Here is a 16,894-nt window from a genome sequence, read left to right as displayed (position 1 = left end):
GGTCAGCAGTTCAAATCCACCAGGCTCTCCTTGGAAACCCTATAGGGCAGTTCTATTCTGTCCGATAGGGTGGCTATGAGTTGGAATCGACTAGACGGCAGTGGAGTTCTTTTTTTGTAGTATGTTAAGTGTGCAGTAGCCTTATATCTAAAAACACAATGTACATACCTTAATTAAAAAAATACTTCATGGCTGAAAAATGCTAACCATCATCTGAGCCTTCAGTGAATTGTCGTCTTTTTGCTGGTGGAGGGTCTTGCCTCCATGTTGATGGCTGCTGGTTGCTGAAGGTTGGGGTGGCTGGCAATTTCTTAAAATAAGACAGCAATGAAGTTTGTACCATCGATTGAGTCTTCCTTTCATGAAAGATTTCTCTGTAGCATGCGATGCTGTTTGATAGCATTTTACCCCCAGTAAAACGTCTTTCAAAATTGGAGTCAACCCTCTCAAACCCTGCCGTTGCTTTATCAACTAAGTTTATATAGTACTCTAAATCTTTTGTTGTCATTTCAACAATGTTCATAGCATCTTCACCAAGAGCAGATTCCATCTCAAGGGACCACTTTCTTTGCCCATCCATAAGAAGTTTTATCATGAGATTGCAGCAATTCAGTCACATCCTCAGGTTCCACTTATAATTCTAGTTCTCTTGCTATTTCTACTACATCTGCAGTTGCTTTTTCCACTGAAGTCTTGAACCCCTCAAAGTCGCCCATGAGAGTTGGAATCAGCTTCTTCCAAACTCCTGTTAATGTTGATATTTTGACGTCCTCCCATGAATCACAGATGTTCTTAATGGCATCTAGAATGATGAATCCTTTCAAGAAGGTTTCAATTTACTTCGCCTAGATTCATCAGAGGAGTCACTATTTATGGCAGCTGTAGCATTATGAGGAAACTCTGGTGGCACAGTGGTTAAGTGCTACGGCTGCTAACCAAAGGGTTGGCAGTTCAAATCTGCCAGGCGCTCCTTGGAAACTCTGTGGGGCAGTTCTACTCTGTCCTATAGGGTCACTGAGTTGGAATCGACTCAACAGCACTGAGTTGTTTTTTTTTTTTTTTATAGCCTTATGAAATATATTAAATAATAAGACTTGAAATTATTCCTTGGTCCATGGGCTGCAGAATGCGTGTTGTGTTAGCAAGCATGAAAACAAGTTTAATCTCCTTGTACAACTCCTTCAGAGCTCTTGGGTGACGGGGTGCATTGTCAACAAGCAGTAATATTTTGAAAGGAATCTTTTTCTGATCAGTAAGTCTCGACAGTAGGCTTAAGATATTCAGTAAACCATGTTATAAACAGATGAGCTGTCATCCAGGCTTTGTCATTACATTTATAGAGCACAGACAGAGAAGATTTAGCAATAATTCTTGAAGGCCCTAGGATTTTCAGCATGGTAAATGAGCATTGGCTTCAACTTAAAGTTACCATCTGCATTAGCCCCTAAAAAGAGAGCCTGTCCTTTGAAGCTTTGAAGCCAGCCATTGACTTCCCTCTAGCTGTGAAAGTCCTAGATGGCATCTTCTTCCAGCATAAGGCTGTTTTGTCTACATTGAAACTCTGTTGTTTGGTGTGGCCACCTTCATCAGGTATCTTAGCTAGATCTCTGGATAACTTGCTGCACCTGCTACGTCAGCACTTGCCGCTTCACCTTGCACTTTTATATTACAGAGACAGCATCTTTCCTCCAACCTCATGGACGAACCTGTGCTAGCTTCAGACTTTTCTTGTGCAGTGTCTTCATCTTTCTCAGCCTTCATAGAATTGAGGAAAGTTAGAGCGTTACCCTGGATTAGGCTTTGGCTTAAGGGGTTGTTGTGATTGGTTTGATCTTCTATCTAGGCCACTAAAACATACTCCATATTAGCAGTAAGGCTGTTTTGTTTTGTTTTGTAGGTGTATGTTTAAGTTTTTCTTTTTTTTTAAATTGAACTTTAGATGAATGTGTACCGAAGAAACTAGCTTCTCATTAAACAGTGCACATATTGTTTTATGACATTGGATAACAACCCTATGATGTGTCAACACTCTCCCTTCTTGACCTTCGGTTCCCTATTACTGGTTTTCCTGTCCCCTCCTGTCTTCTGGTCTTCGCCCCTGGGCTGGTGTGCCCCTTTAGTCTTGTTTTGTTTTATGAGCCTGCTTAATCTTTGGCCGAAGGGTGAACCTCAGGAGTGACTTCATTCCTGAGCTAAAGGGGTATCCGGGGGCCATACTCTCGGGATTTCTCCAGTCTCTGTCAGGCCAGTAAACCTGGTCTTTTTTTGTAAGTTAGAATTTTGTTCCGCATCTTTCTTTTTTTTTTTTGTACTTTAGATGAAGGTTTACAGGCTAGCTTCTCACTAAACAGGTATACTTATTGTTTTATGACATGGGTTAACAACTCCATGACAATGTCAGCACTCTTCTTTCTCAACCTTGGGTTCCCTATTACCAGGTTTCCTGTGCCCTTCTGCCTTCTAGTCCTTGCCCCTGGGCTGGTGTGCCCCTTTAGTCTCATTTTGTTTTATGGGCCTTGTCTTAGTCATCTAGTGCTGCTATAACAGAAATACCACAAATAGATGGCTTTAACAAAGGGAAATTTATTCTCTCACAGCGTAGTAGGCTACAAGTCCAAATTCAGGGCGTCAGCTCCAAAGGAAGTCTTTCTCTCTCTGTCAGCTCTTCCCTTGGTCTTCACTTGGTCTGGGAGCATCTCAGCGCAGGAACCTCATGTCCAAAGGACACACTCTGCTCCTGGCACTGCTTTCTTGGTGGCGTGACATCCCCTGTCTCTCTGTACACTTTTCTCTTTTGTATCTCAAAAGAGATTGGCTTAAGATACTATCTAATCTTGTAAACCTCATAACTGCCACTAATCCATCTTATTACATCATAGTGATAGGCTTTACAACATATAGGGAAATCACATAAAATGGTGGGCAGTCACTCAATACTGGGACTTATGGCCGAGCTAAGCTGACAGACATTTTTGGGGGATACAGCTCAATCCGTGACAGGCCTGCCTAATCTTTGGATGAAGGGCGAACCTCAGGAGTGACTTCATTACTGAGCTAAAAGGGTGTCCGGGGACCAAACTCTCAGGGTTTCTCCAGTCTCTTGTCAGGCCAGTAAGTCTAGTATTTTTTTATGAGTTAGAATTTTGATATATGTTTTTTGCTAGCTCAGTTCCCGGATCCTCTATTGTGATCCCTATCAGAGCAGTCAGTTGTGGTAGCCGGGTACCATCTGGTAAGGCCATTTTGTTTACTTATCATCTGTGTGTTCACTGGAGTAGCACTTTTAATTTTCTCCAAGAACCTTTCCTTTGTTTTCACAACTTGGCTAACTGTTTGGCTCAAGAGGCCTAGCTTTCAGCCTATCTCAGCTTTAGACATGCCTTCCTTAACTAAACTTACTCATGTCTAGCTTTTGATTTAAAGTGATAGATGTTTGACTCTTCATTTGAACACTTAGAGGCCATTGTAGGGTTGTTAATTGACCTGATTTCTGTATTGCTGCATCTGGGGAATAGGGAGGCCTGAGGAGAGAGAGAGAGAAGGGGAACTGCTGGTCGATGGAGCAGTCAGAACACACACACATTTATCGATTAAATTCACCGTCTTATATGGGCGTGGCTTGTGGCGCCCCAAAACAGTCACGATAGTTACATCAAAAATCACAGATCACTAATCGCAGAGCATCATAACAGATATAATAATAATGAAACATTTGAAATATTGCAAGAATTACCAAAATGTGATACAGAGACATGAAGTAAAAACATGCTGTTGGAAAAATAGTGCAGATAGACTTCTTTGATGCAGGTTTGCCACAAACCTTCAATTGGTAAACAACGCAGTATCTGCGAAATGCAGTGAAACCAATTATGATAAAATGAGGTATGCCTATATTCTATTTAGTGGATGAGGAGGAAGGGAGATTGGTTTCCCCAAGAAAGGAAGGATACTAAAGAGGTAGTTTGTAAGTGTCTGGTTAGGCACTTGGAGATTCTAAACTCTTTGAAGGCAGAGACTGTAGACTTGGTTGGTAGTCAAGACAACTTTAGACTGGAACCCTTTGAATCCTTTATTGCACTTAGTACAGAACTAGATACTCAGTAAGAAATTATTTCTATTCCTGTTTGGAATACTTTTATTATTTTCATTCATTCTGGTCATGATTTTAGGCAGACATTATCTTTTCCATTTTTAATATTGAACTACATTATTTAGTAATTGCTTTTATATTTAGTTCAAGTAACTTAATTATAGTATATATGTCAAAAGCATGATTGAACAAAATTCCCCTTTAAATGCTCTAACAAACAACTCGTTCCCCCATACTTAAAATGGATTGCTTTTTCATTGAAAATGAAGAACCAAATCAGAGTTAATTTGTTAAAGATCTATGTTCCTTAGAAATGAATTGATAAGAAGTAGAATATTTTAACATGTGTTTGTCCTCAGTGGATATATGGCTGAAATTTATTGTACTCAAGTTTTGTTTTGCTTTATCATCCAGATGTTTTAAATTTTTAATATCTTTTTAATTTAGTTTAATGTGCTTTAAGATTTTTATAGAAAAAGATTTTTTGTTTTGTAATGCAAATGCCATGTTATTACATATGACAAAAGCATTTAAATCATTTGTGTACACATTTATTTTTGTTTTCTCCTTAGGAACTGAGAGAAAGCTACAACACACAACAGGTAGCCCTTGAACAACTTTACAAGATCAAACGTGACAAACTGAAGGAAATTGAAAGAAAAAGGTCAGAGATGATACAGAAAAAAAAACTAGAAGATGATGCTGCAAGGTAATATAGCTGATAAATTTATTATACTATATTGTTATTAAAATTCTAATTTTATTGCCCATATCTTTAGTTTGGGGGCTGTGGTGGTTCGGTGGTAGAATTCTCCCCTTTCATGCAGGAGGCCGGGGTTGAATTCCCAGCCAGCACACCTCATGTGTAGCCACCACCCGTCTCTCAGTGGAGGCTTGCATGTTGCCGTGATGCTGAACAGGTTTCAGTGGAGCTTCCAGACTAAGAGAGTCTGGGAAGAAAGGCCTGGTGATCTACTTCCGAAAATCAGCCAGTGAAGATTCTGCAGATCGCAGTGGTCTAATCTGTAACTGATCACGGGGATGGCACAGGACCTGGTAGCATTTCATTCGGTTGTGTATGGGGGTCACCATGAGTCAGAGGCTGATTTGATGGCAGCTAACAACAACAATCTTTAGTTTGGCTATGACAATTTAGGGGGAATAAAGGGACTTTCCTAAGATACTAATTTGATTCTAAATATAAAAGTTCAGTCTTTCTTTTAGGGACTGAGCTTACAGTAGTACCCAGTTTTATGTTCCATTAGTGAAAAATAAGGACTGGATTAGAATTTTTTATTTACCACTTATTACCTGAGTGACTTTAAGTCACTGTACCCCTCTGAGCCTCAGTTTTCCTATCTGAAAAATAGAGAGTGTTAATGCCTACCTCATGTGTAACTATGAGAATTAAATAAAATAATATAGATAAGAAGTCAACTACAGTGTCTTGCACACAGCAAGTCCTCATTTCCATCTCCCTGTAGTAAATCTATTACTGTTTCCTGAAAGATTATGAAAACAAAGACTAAGTGTAGAATGCCGGTTAATGTAATTCTGTTTGTACCACTTAGACATATATCAAATTGCCTCTATTTATAGCAGGGAAACGTAAAGACAGTTACAGTATCTAAATCCTAGAACCATTTTGTGACTTTGCATGACATTTTTCTGTCAGTAAGATCTTTTTTCTAATATATTCCTGTTTCTGTCTAGTTCTTTAGTGTTAGAAATTACTGTAGTCAGTTAACAATGTTGGTGAACCAACATTCCTTTGCCTTAGAGAAGACTGGATGATTACTGTCCATGAAAGAGCTAATAGTTCCTGGGGAGGCAAGAAGGAAACATTGCTATAACCCAAACCCACTGCTGTCAAGTCGATTCCGACTCATAGCAACCCTATGGGACTGAGTAGAAGTGCCCCATAGAGTTTCCAGGCTGTAAATCTTTACGGAAGCAGACTGCCACATCTTTTCTCCAGGGAGCAGCTGGTGAGTTCGAACCACTGACCTTTCGATTAGCAGCCAAACACTTTAACCACTGTGCCACTGGGGCTTCTCATTATCATAAAGCAGGCCTCTATACCTAATAGCTTTGAAATAGCCACTTCCAACACAGTTTTTATTGACTGGCTGCTATTGGCTGTGATCCAGATAGACTCTGGATTACTCCATGCTCCTAGACTTTTCATAATCCTGGTAGGGGATTCACAGCTAAATGAAAAGCCGTATACTGTTTACTCCAAGGCTCCTACTTTTGTGGCCTTTAACCAGAGATAATGGAATAATACGGAAGTACAGACAGCGAGGTTTTAACTAAGTAAGCTTTTATTTGCCACTTACCTTGTGACACTTAACACTGCTCAGGGAAATGCAGAGCTGTAAATACCCAATTCACCAACTTTAGTTTTTCTTAATGAACCCTTCAAATTTTATTTTCTGTGGACACACGCAAGTATCTTGATACCTATTCATCACTGCCCACAGTTCATTTCAGACTAACAGACCATAATAATAATACATATTTTCATTTTACTTATTGTCCTCACATATTATCCTACTGTAGGATCTAATCATTACAGAGCTGGGTCTTCTTACTATCTCTCGGTTTGCTTGGCCATTTCCCCAGGTCTTTTCTCTTCTTGTCCTAAGGTTTTTCTTTTATGTTGTATTTGTCCTAAGCTATCGATGATAGTCAGGTTTTCACATTGTAGATGTGACCTCTATGCCCAGCCTCCAAGGTATGTTCTGACTCTGGACCAGTTTCTCATCCACTAACGCTTGCATAAGAAGCTTTACCAAAACCCGATTTATATCCTGTTTAACTCTCTAGTCTTTATCCTAGTAAATATGTGGTAAGTACTCTGATAGTGGTGGTGTTTGTAGTGCTGCGGGATTCAAATGAAGACTAGATTGGCTCATCGTAGACTTGGAAGGGTGTCAGGGAAAGTTCCAGAGAGGAGGTTACCTGAGAAAAGCAATATAAATTGAAATTAAGAAAGGGCTGCAAGAGAAACACTGTTCTTGAGGGAGAACCAGATTTTGTTAGGGAGAGCTCCTGGATGATGCCTTGTGTGTAGCGATAGAGGATACAAGAGGTTTGGAAAGGGGTGAGAGGGAGCTAGTAATGGAATAATGAACCAGGGGTATGAAGGTTAGAAACGTTGGGGGATGAGGAGAAAATGTTGATGACTATGTGAACTAACATTTTGAGAATTATCCAGGATTTCCAAATTTCCTTCAGGAATTTATAGGAATAGAGATATAGAATTAAGCCAAGGTCTCTATCTTGGTGGGCCCTACATGCTACAAATCCTAGGGATATATGAGGCACAGTCTCCACTGGCTGCTGAGGCTTGGAGATGGTGCTAAATTGGGTGGTAGCAGCTCTGCCTCTGAGTAAGGTTCATTAAAAAATATATGCAAGGAAAAACTATAATGAGCATTAGTTCTAATACCAAAATAATAAAGTCTGATCACAGATCACATTGACTAGATAGATAGAAACCAAACTGCAGCTTTGTCAGGTGACATAGAGACATGTGCAGAAACAGGGACCTATAGAGGAAAATGCTCTGTTAGCTAATGAAAAGTGATAGTATAAAAAGTAAGTAATTGACCCAGAAGTATTTCCTGTTTCCACAATGACTGCATCCCCAAAACAGGGATTAGATAAAATAGTGGGAATAAGAGATGGAGAGTAGTCTTTGTGACAAAATCTGGAGATAAGGGAAGGAAATTTAGATAGAATTTTTAGTTTTGTTTTCTCAGAGGTTTCATTTCATCTGGGATTTTTTGTTTGTTTGTTTGTTTTTTCTTGTTCTTCTGGGCTTGGAAGGTTGTTGTAGGAGGGAATCTGAGGGTGGGGAAAGTTGTTGGTTGTACACCCCAGCCATGGCACACTGCCATCATCAATTTGTTCTAGGCCCCTCTCTTGATTGATTGATTGGTTTTTCCCTTCATCCCTGATCCCCACTGTTTCTCCCCATTCCTGTACTACTGCCTCTTTTTTAGCTTTCCAGCTGGTCAGGAACCAGATCTTCTATTATGTTCTTATTTTGTGTAAAACTTTGTTTTTAGGATATTGTGCAAATTCTTTTTCTTTTATATAGGAAAGCAAAACAAGGAAAAGAAAACTTATGGAAAGAAAGTCTTAGAAAAGAGGAAGAAGAAAAACAAAAGCAACTCCAGGAAAAAAAAATACAAGAGAAAATTCAAGAACAGGAACAGAAAGCTGAGGAGAAACAAACTAAGGGTAAAAATAGTAGATACGGTTTTTCTGAGACAGAGCAACAAAAGCAACAAGGAAAAAATAAAGATGGTTTATTTTTTCCCTGAGGGGCAAACAAATTTTTAAGAAAATAAAAAAGAAAGATGCTAATCCTAGAGTCAGGAAAAACCTTTTTCTCAATTAAATTTGATGGCAAGTGGATAGGCTTTAGAACAGAATGAGGGTAGAAATCTTAAAACATCATGGAGAAAAGACAGTAGTCAGCCCTCTCTACCTGTGAACAGACCCTGACATGATTTTAATAATTGAAGTGATAATAGTTTTAAATATTTTGTTCAACTGGTGTTGACTAAAACCAGTGTAAGTAATCTGTTTATTTTGATGAAACAACAAGAAAATTTTAAGTTTTTGCACATTAAAGTTTCCTCAGAAGTTATACTTTGTTTTTGGTATACCTCAGTCAACACTGTTTACTTGCTGATCTTGTTTATGCCTTCCCTTTTTGTGCTTTTCTTCCCTATTCTGATCAGCACTTTGTACAGCTCAAACATGCACTTCTTCTGAGCTTTCCTTTAGATCTGTCTGCATGGTTTTTCCTACATATCAAGTCTTTGTTTTACTGCCTCTGACTTGTTTGCTTTTATATCGATTATATGACTATTCAAGGCATTTCAATCCTAGCAAGACTTTAGCAAATAAATTATCATTATACTGTTAGATGCTTATTTTTTTCTTTTAGACTTTAATAGCTCTTTATTATTGGGTCATAGCAAAGATGTATATGCATGAAAGCAGCAAATAATAACAATTATCTTCTTTTAGGTGGAACAGCTTGTGCTTTGGTGAATTATAGAGCATTATACCCATTTGAAGCAAGGAGTCATGACGAGATGAGTTTTAACTCTGGAGATATTATACAGGTAGGAAACGAAGTTGAGTCATTTTTCTTATGAATAAGCTGAGTACAATGTGATATATTTCCATAATAACAGTATTGACTCTAATAATTTTATGTAGTGCTTTATCTTTATAAAATATTTCTGAAATATCGTATTTGGCCTTTACAACATACTTTATAGCTATATAGGACAGTTATTATCATATTAAAGATAAGTAAGCTCGCAGTGGTTAAGAGCTAAGGCTGCTAACCAAAAGGTCAGCAATTCAAATCCACCAGCTGCTCCGTGGAAACCCTATGGGGGTAGTTCTGCTCTGTCCAGTAAGGTCACTGTGAGTTGGAATCGACTCGACAGAAATGGGTTTGGTTTTTTAGGTTTTAAGCTCAGACTTACACAAATTATAGCTGTCAGCATCATGGTGGTGGAGTGGGATGCAAGTACATGCCATTTGATTTCCAAATCCAGTATTCTTTCCAACCTTAATAAGGTTAGCACGTGATAAAATGTGGTATGATTTGTTATTTTAATAAATTATCAATAAAGTTTTGTTGGGCTGGTTATTTTCTGGAAACTGCTCAAGAGTTGAAGGAGTTAGGTTCTGCAGCCCTTACTGAATATAAGCCACTTGTCCCTTAGAACAAGAGGTCTTTATTTTGTGATCACAGACTATGTAAAATGGATGGATTGGGGAAGATGCAGGGAATCATGGTGATAGGCCAGTATGATATATTGAAAAGAGTACAGGCTTTGGAAGCACAACAGCTTGGATTTTAATCTCTGCTTCAGTTCTCTTTTTGGTAAATTCAGGTAATATGACCCAGAAGACCCAACCAGTGCTTTTTTTTTCCCCTACACTGTCTCACCAGTTTGATGTGCTTTTCCTTTATTTTTTCAGTTAGTAGCAAATGTTTAACGTTACTTGGACTAGGGTTTACTGGGGATAGAGTTTACCAGAACTGTCAACTCAAACTCCCAAGATAATTCTCAACCAGATATTTCTTCTGCTGACATTGCCACCACAGACAGTTCCACTGCTGCTCCTGAGCTGAGGAATGAGTCTCTTATACAGCCAGCCTCAGTCCACAGTCTCTGCTATTCTTCCTCTGATTCTTAATGGTAGTGAGATAGTGTCCAAGGATGTGCGGTTGGCTGCTAACCAAAAGGTTGGAGGTTGGAGCCCACTTCAGAAGAAAGCCCGTTGATTTGCTTCCCAAAGATCATCCATCAAAAGCTCTATGGAGCCCATTTGGGGTCACGATGAGTCTGAATTGACTCCAAGGCATCTAGTTGGTTTGGTCCAGTCCGAGGATACAGAGATGCAGCCTGTCTCTGGGCATGTCTGAGGCAAAAACCTAGTTATATTTTTGGTTATGTCTCTCATTCATTCCTTCAACAAATATTTGTTAAGGGCCAATTATGTTAAGCTAGAGATAGTGGTGGAAAACATACAATCTCTGCCTTTAAAGAGCTTTATAGCCCAATGAAAAAGAAATACAACTAATCTAAAGCAGCAAGGGAAGGAAGGTAAAAACAAAGATGTCGACTGTCACCAGCTCTAGAATGCCCTCTCTCGTGGCCCTAGAGCAGCGCTGGCAACCTGGTGGCAGTGACAGCAGGAATGTAAAGTTAGCTGGGGTCTCTTGGGTGCCTGTATTCTTCTGCTGAATTATTGATATGAAGGCTGATTTCATGGGGGCACTACTAGATTCGTGATTTTTACAAGTTGGTTGGTGATAGCACCATTCAGTGAGAGAGGAAAATGAGAAGGAGGAAGTTTAAGTGGGAATGACAGTAAAATCAGTTTTAGATGAGTTTGAGATATCCAGGCAATGGTTAGATATCTGGAGGTCTCAGGCAGAGATCTGGGCTGAGGATGCCATTTGAATGTCATCAGTGTGCTCTGACGGTAATAGAAGATATTCGAGTAGTAAAGATTGAAGATACAGGGTGTAATAAAGTGAGTGAAAAAAAAATTGAGGACGTAATTCCTGAGAAACATCGGCATTGCGAGGATTATTAGAGGGAGAGGAGACTTAGAAGAAATACCAGAAGTAGAAGAAAAACTAGGAGAGTTTGGTGTTAAGGAACTTTAAGAAGAGCAGTGCACTTTGAAATAAGACAAGGACTGAAGAGTATGTATTAGATTAGCAATGAGGTTATTATTGACCTTGAGAAGAACAGTGTCATTTGAGTGGTAGGGGAAGAAGTCTGATTTTAGTGAAATACGGAGTAAATGGTGATACATGAAGAGGAGACAGTAAGTATTTAAAACTCTTTAAAAGAGCTTGGTTTTGAAAGGCAGAAGAGAGAGAGAACGATGACCAATGAGGAACGTGGGTTGAGAGAGGTTGTTCTGTGTGTGTGTATGTATGTGTGTTTTTCCCTCACTTGGCTAAAACTTGGGCAGTTTAAATAATGGTAGAAAAGATCTGCAGAGAGGGAAAGGTTTAATGATGCTGGAAAGAGAATAAATAATTGATTACCAAGCCAAACCAAACCCATTTCCATTGAGTCGATTTCAACTCCTAGTAGCCTTATAGGTCAGAGTAGAACTGCCCCATAGGGTTTCCAGGGAGCAGCTGATGAATTCGAACTGCTGACCTTTTTGTTAGCAGCCACAGCTCTCAACCACTGTACCGCCAGGGCTCCAAATAATAGATAGAGGTGTTTTTTTCTAATTAAAGTATAATTTAGTTATAGTGAAGTATACAACCTTAATGTATAGCTCGAAGAATTTTTATGTATGTATATATCTGTGAAACTACCACTCAGATCAATATATATAACATATTAGCACTCCAGAAGACACCTCATGCTTCCCTGTTCTGACCAGTAGATGGAGATGAAGAAGATTCTTGGAAAGTCCAGAGGATCCTACAGCACAGGGAGAGAAGTAGAATAACTAGGTAATGATAATAACAGAATAACTAGATAATGATAAAGACTAGAGGAGAAAGGATGGATGTGATTATAAGTAAATTTGGCTGAGGGAGAAGGTGAAGTCTGAGGGCTTCTGTATTCTTGGTGAGATAGGACACAAGGTCTAATCAACTTAATAGATGAAAGTGGCAGAGGAAGTTTGAAAGTAAAAAAAGTTAGAAATTCCACTGAGTCTTGGCCACATTTTCCATGACATCCGGAAATGTCTTTCTGTCCTTTTAATCTGTTAATGGTATTTTTGAAGTACTAAATAGTTTTCCCAGGCTTGTGAGAATTTATATGAAAGTTTCTAGTTTAACTCACTATGTAAATTGACAACTAAAAACTAATTATAACTATAAATGACAGATATGAAATTGGTTAAAGTTGACCCCATATTAGGAAAAAAAAATGTAGCTTAACCCTTAATAATAAATGAACTATCTCAGGGGACATCCTAGGTCAACTGACAAAACATAGTTCATAAAGATAATGTTCTATATCCTAGCCTGGTGAGTAGTGTCTAGGGTCTTAAAAGTTTGCAAGTAGCCATCTAAGAAGCAACTGTTGACCCTTTTCTGCCTGGAGCAAAGGAGAACAAAGAAAACCAAAGACTCAAGGAAACAATTAGTTCACAGGACTAATGGCCCACATAAACCACAGCCTCCTGTAACCTGACACTGGACGAACTAGGTGGTGCCCAGCTACCACTACCAACCACTCTGACGAGGATCACAGTAGAAGGTCAGGGTTAGAATGGATAAAAAATGGACAACAAAATTCAAATTAAAAAGAAAAAGGAAGACCAGACTTTCTCGTCTGAAATAGACTGGAGGAACCCTTGAGACTGTTGCCTAAGACAATCTCCTAACTTGGAACTGAAGACACTACTCCCAGGGGCCACCTTTCAGCCAAATAATAGGGTTATAAAATAGGACATCATTCTTAATAAACTAGAGCATCAGCAAAAAAGAGGAAGACCCTCAGTGAGATGGATTGACGTGGTAGCTGCAGCAGTAGGTTCAAGCACAACAATTGTGTGAGGGTGGCACAGAACCAGGCAGTATTCTGTGCTGTTGTACGTAGGGTTCTATAAGTAGGAACCAACTTGACAGCACCTAACAACAGCATAAAATAAACAATAACACTTGTCTTATGAAGAATGTGCTCCTTAGAACAATCAATTATACAAGACCAAAAGGACAACATTTGCCCAAAACCAAAGACGAGAAGGCAGGGCGGGACAGGGAAGCTGGGCTAATGGAAACGGAGAACCCAGGGAGGAGATGGGCAGAGTGCTGACACATTGCAGGGATTGCAACCAGTGTCACGGAACAATCTGTGTAAGAATCATTGATTGGAAAACTAATTTGCTGTGTAAACTTTCACCTGAAGCACAATAAAATAAAAAAGATAAAAAAAGAATAAATGAACTAGCTTATTTTTCTTGATAAGGTTGCAGCTATTAAGTAGAAGTATAATAGAAATTATATTTTAAAAGTTTGTAGACAGAGGAGGAAATTAGTGTTTAAATGCCAGCAGTCATACCTTAACAATACTTATACTGTACAGTAGCCACACCTTACAATACTTACACCCACAGTACTCATACCTTATAGCAATTCCTGGACTCAAGACCACAATTTAAATCAAGTATATTGCTGAGCATTCTGCAGCATTGGGATAGTTTAAGTTGTATAACTTCCTCAGGATTTATTGTGTTTTATTGCTCTGGCTTAGCTATTTAAAACCAGGCTTACTAACGGATAATATTTCATCAGTGGTTTCTTTTGTTCTATTTCAGAACACCATTTTGTGGTAGTTATATGGCTATGACAGTATGTAATTTAACCACAGCAGCTCTAGTTGAGGAAGTTTCTCAATATCTCATTCATGATGTAATAAATAACCAGACACATAACATAAAAGAGTTATTTACCATAAATGTAAATGAAGTTGCCCTGATAATAAACCCATTTATTATTGATTAAGCTTTGAGCCTATTGTGTACTTAATTTAGAATAGCCCGTTTAGGTTAACATTTGTTGAGTTTGTACCGTGTACCTGCTGAGGATATACAAATATGGGTAAGGAGGCCACAGTCTAGGTAGAAAATGGAAACATGCAAAATCATACAAAATATAATAATAATACAAAGTGCTAAGGAAACCTAGAGGAGAAGCAATAATACAACCAAATAGAATTGAGGAATGTTTTCACCAAGGATAGGATGGAGGAGGACCTCACAGGGATTATACTTCCTTAGTGCTTTACAGTTTACTAAGCACTTTCATAAATATTCTCAGTTAAATTCTTAAAATAACCCAGAGGAAGGATTTATGGATGAGCAAACAGACTTTAGTAATAATTATTACCTTTTACCAGAAGAGAGTTAGGTAGCATGGCTAAGACTGAGACACGATTCTTTTAACTCCCAAGTCTGTGTTCTTTCCCTTATATCTCATAACATTCTAGGTAGAAGGAATAGCTTAAAGAAAAGCATTGAGGTGTGTAAGAGCACCAGGTGCATTTAAAGAATGTCACATAATTGTTTGGTGTGAGGCAGGGATCCAACTTCATTCATTTATATGTGGCTATCCAGTTGTTGCAAGCACCATTTGTTGAAAAGGCTATTCTTTCCCCTACTGAATTATCTTTGCCCCCTTATCAAAAATGAATTGATAATAAATGTAAAGGTATGTTTAACTTTTAAAGAAACTGTGAAACTATTTTCCAAAGTAGTTCTTCCTTCCATTTTTTATTCTTACCAGTGGATTTAATATCTTATATATATGAAGTTCATTATATGTCACAAAAAAGCACTTTTAAAAATCATAGTGTGTCTTGGATGACTTTCTATAAAAATTCTATCTTATTTTAACATAACACTGTCAAATCTGGGTTTTAAAGAGGTCATTCTGGAAAAGTATGGAAAATGGAGTGGAGAACAGGTACATAATTGGCATATTCATTCAGCTAATTAAACATATGTACTATGCTAGACAGTGTAGATCAAAAAAGGGACTCAGACAAATGCGAGGAGATACATGTAAATAAATAATGCAATGTAATAATGCTGATTGTGACAGCAAATATGAGATAATCGTGTCCTGGGTTGGGGACACTTAACAGAAACCTGAAGAATGAGTAAAGATTATTATATCTAGGAGTGAAATGAAAGGTGTCTGAGGTAAGTTATCACTGGTGGGGTTGAGAAGAAGAGAACAAATTCAGGATAGCTTTTAGAGGCGATGTCAATAGAGCTTGGATGTGGTAATGAAAGAGTGGTAAGAGCCAGAGATTTTTTATTTAGAATGCGTAAGTCTTTGGTGGTAAGAAAAACAGATATAGGTGACTTAGGAGGAGTGGATGGGGGAGAAAACAAGTTCAGTCTTAGACTTGAATTCTAAGTTCCTGTGTACATCCAGTTAAAAATATCCTGTGAATACTTAAAAGTACAGGCATGTCCCTTTGGGAAGAAGTCAGTTCTGAGCTTTTGGATTCATTAACGCATAGGGAACAGATGAAACGGTGGAAGTTGAGTGGGCTGTTCAGGAAGTGTAGCATGAGGCAAGAAAGCCAATGTTGAAACATGAGGTGGCATCAATGCTTAAGGGGGACGAAAGACCAAGTAGTAGAGGAAGTGATACTGTGAAGAGGGAGGAGGATGTCAGACTGTAGAAGGGAAATGTCGGGGGGGAAATGGAACTGATCAATTATCTGATGGTTTTCACCAGGTGGAAAATAGCATTCAGAGTGGCTTTATAGTTTCTGTTAGAGTGTTCAAGAAGACTCTGTGATAGGAACAGAGAAAGCTAAACAAAAACAAAGTAATTATTCACTATAGAAAAATTAAAAGTGTACAAGAAAGGAAATGTAATGAGCAAACACTGCATGACTCAGACGTGGAGTGTTTATATAGTTATAACATAAACATTGAGTATAATGTAACCAAAAATATGATTTAACAATATTTGTAGAATTAAAGGTTGCAGTTAAAAAGGGTTATATCTTCATATTCCCTAACTGAAAGCCAGTAGATAATGTCAAAAATTGAAAAACATTAAGAAATGCAGTATGTTATTTAGAAATATAGAAGAGAATACAGAAAAAATGATTAAAAATGGCAAGTTAACCTTTAGGAGTGTAAATCAGGACATAAGGAGCCATGAGGAAAGGGAAAATTGTTTTCCATCATAACTCATTTATAATACTAATTATTTTGTAAAGTATTCTCATGTATTAACTTGAATAAAATTTTAAAAAGTAATTTGTAGAAAATGCCTCACCTGTTTAGTTAGGTGAGCTGAATTCTGAAAATCAAGATACTGTACAGTAGTCCGCATCTCTTTGCAAGGTACATGTGTGGATTTCTAAGCATTGTTAACCCTTTTTTTTGTTTCCGTAGGTTGATGAAAAAACCATAGGGGAGCCTGGTTGGCTCTATGGTAGTTTTCAAGGACATTTTGGCTGGTTTCCATGCAACTATGTAGAAAAAATTTCATCAAGTGAAAAAGCTTTGTCTCCTAAAAAGGCCTTAGTTCCTCCTGCATTGTCTTTACCTGCTACCTCAACTTCCTCTGAGTAAGTTTTTAGCTACCAGTGGAGTTTATACAACTTCTGCAGATGAATAAAAATGTATTAGATACCTAATACATATTCATGTCAACCTGCTGCCTAATGATATTGTAATCTGTCTGGGCTCTTCAAGAGTACCTATTATTCCAAACTGAATATTGAAATTTAATAAATAAACACC

The 16,894-nt window shown here is 38.2% G+C and overlaps 1 protein-coding gene across 8 annotated transcripts in view; it reads left to right on the top strand.

Annotated features, from left to right (window-relative positions):
• Positions 1-16,894, top strand: part of ITSN2 (intersectin 2) — a 198,015-nt gene that overhangs the window by 106,450 nt on the left and 74,671 nt on the right. For all 8 annotated transcript variants that reach the window (XR_007519542.1, XM_049902732.1, XM_049902733.1 and 5 more), the window contains 4 exons: positions 4,663-4,799; positions 8,199-8,341; positions 9,140-9,237; positions 16,544-16,719. Coding sequence is in view for 7 of the 8 variants with exons in the window: in XM_049902732.1 (XP_049758689.1) it covers positions 4,663-4,799; positions 8,199-8,341; positions 9,140-9,237; positions 16,544-16,719 (554 nt within the window). In the remaining variant the exon portion in view is untranslated. The remainder of the gene's footprint in view (positions 1-4,662; positions 4,800-8,198; positions 8,342-9,139; positions 9,238-16,543; positions 16,720-16,894) is intronic.

Source organism: Elephas maximus, chromosome 12 (assembly GCF_024166365.1).
Source record: "Elephas maximus indicus isolate mEleMax1 chromosome 12, mEleMax1 primary haplotype, whole genome shotgun sequence".
Classification (NCBI taxonomy): Eukaryota; Metazoa; Chordata; class Mammalia; order Proboscidea; family Elephantidae; genus Elephas; species Elephas maximus.
The sequence above is the reverse complement of the archived record's forward strand: the minus strand, read 5'-3'. Positions and strand labels throughout refer to the sequence as shown.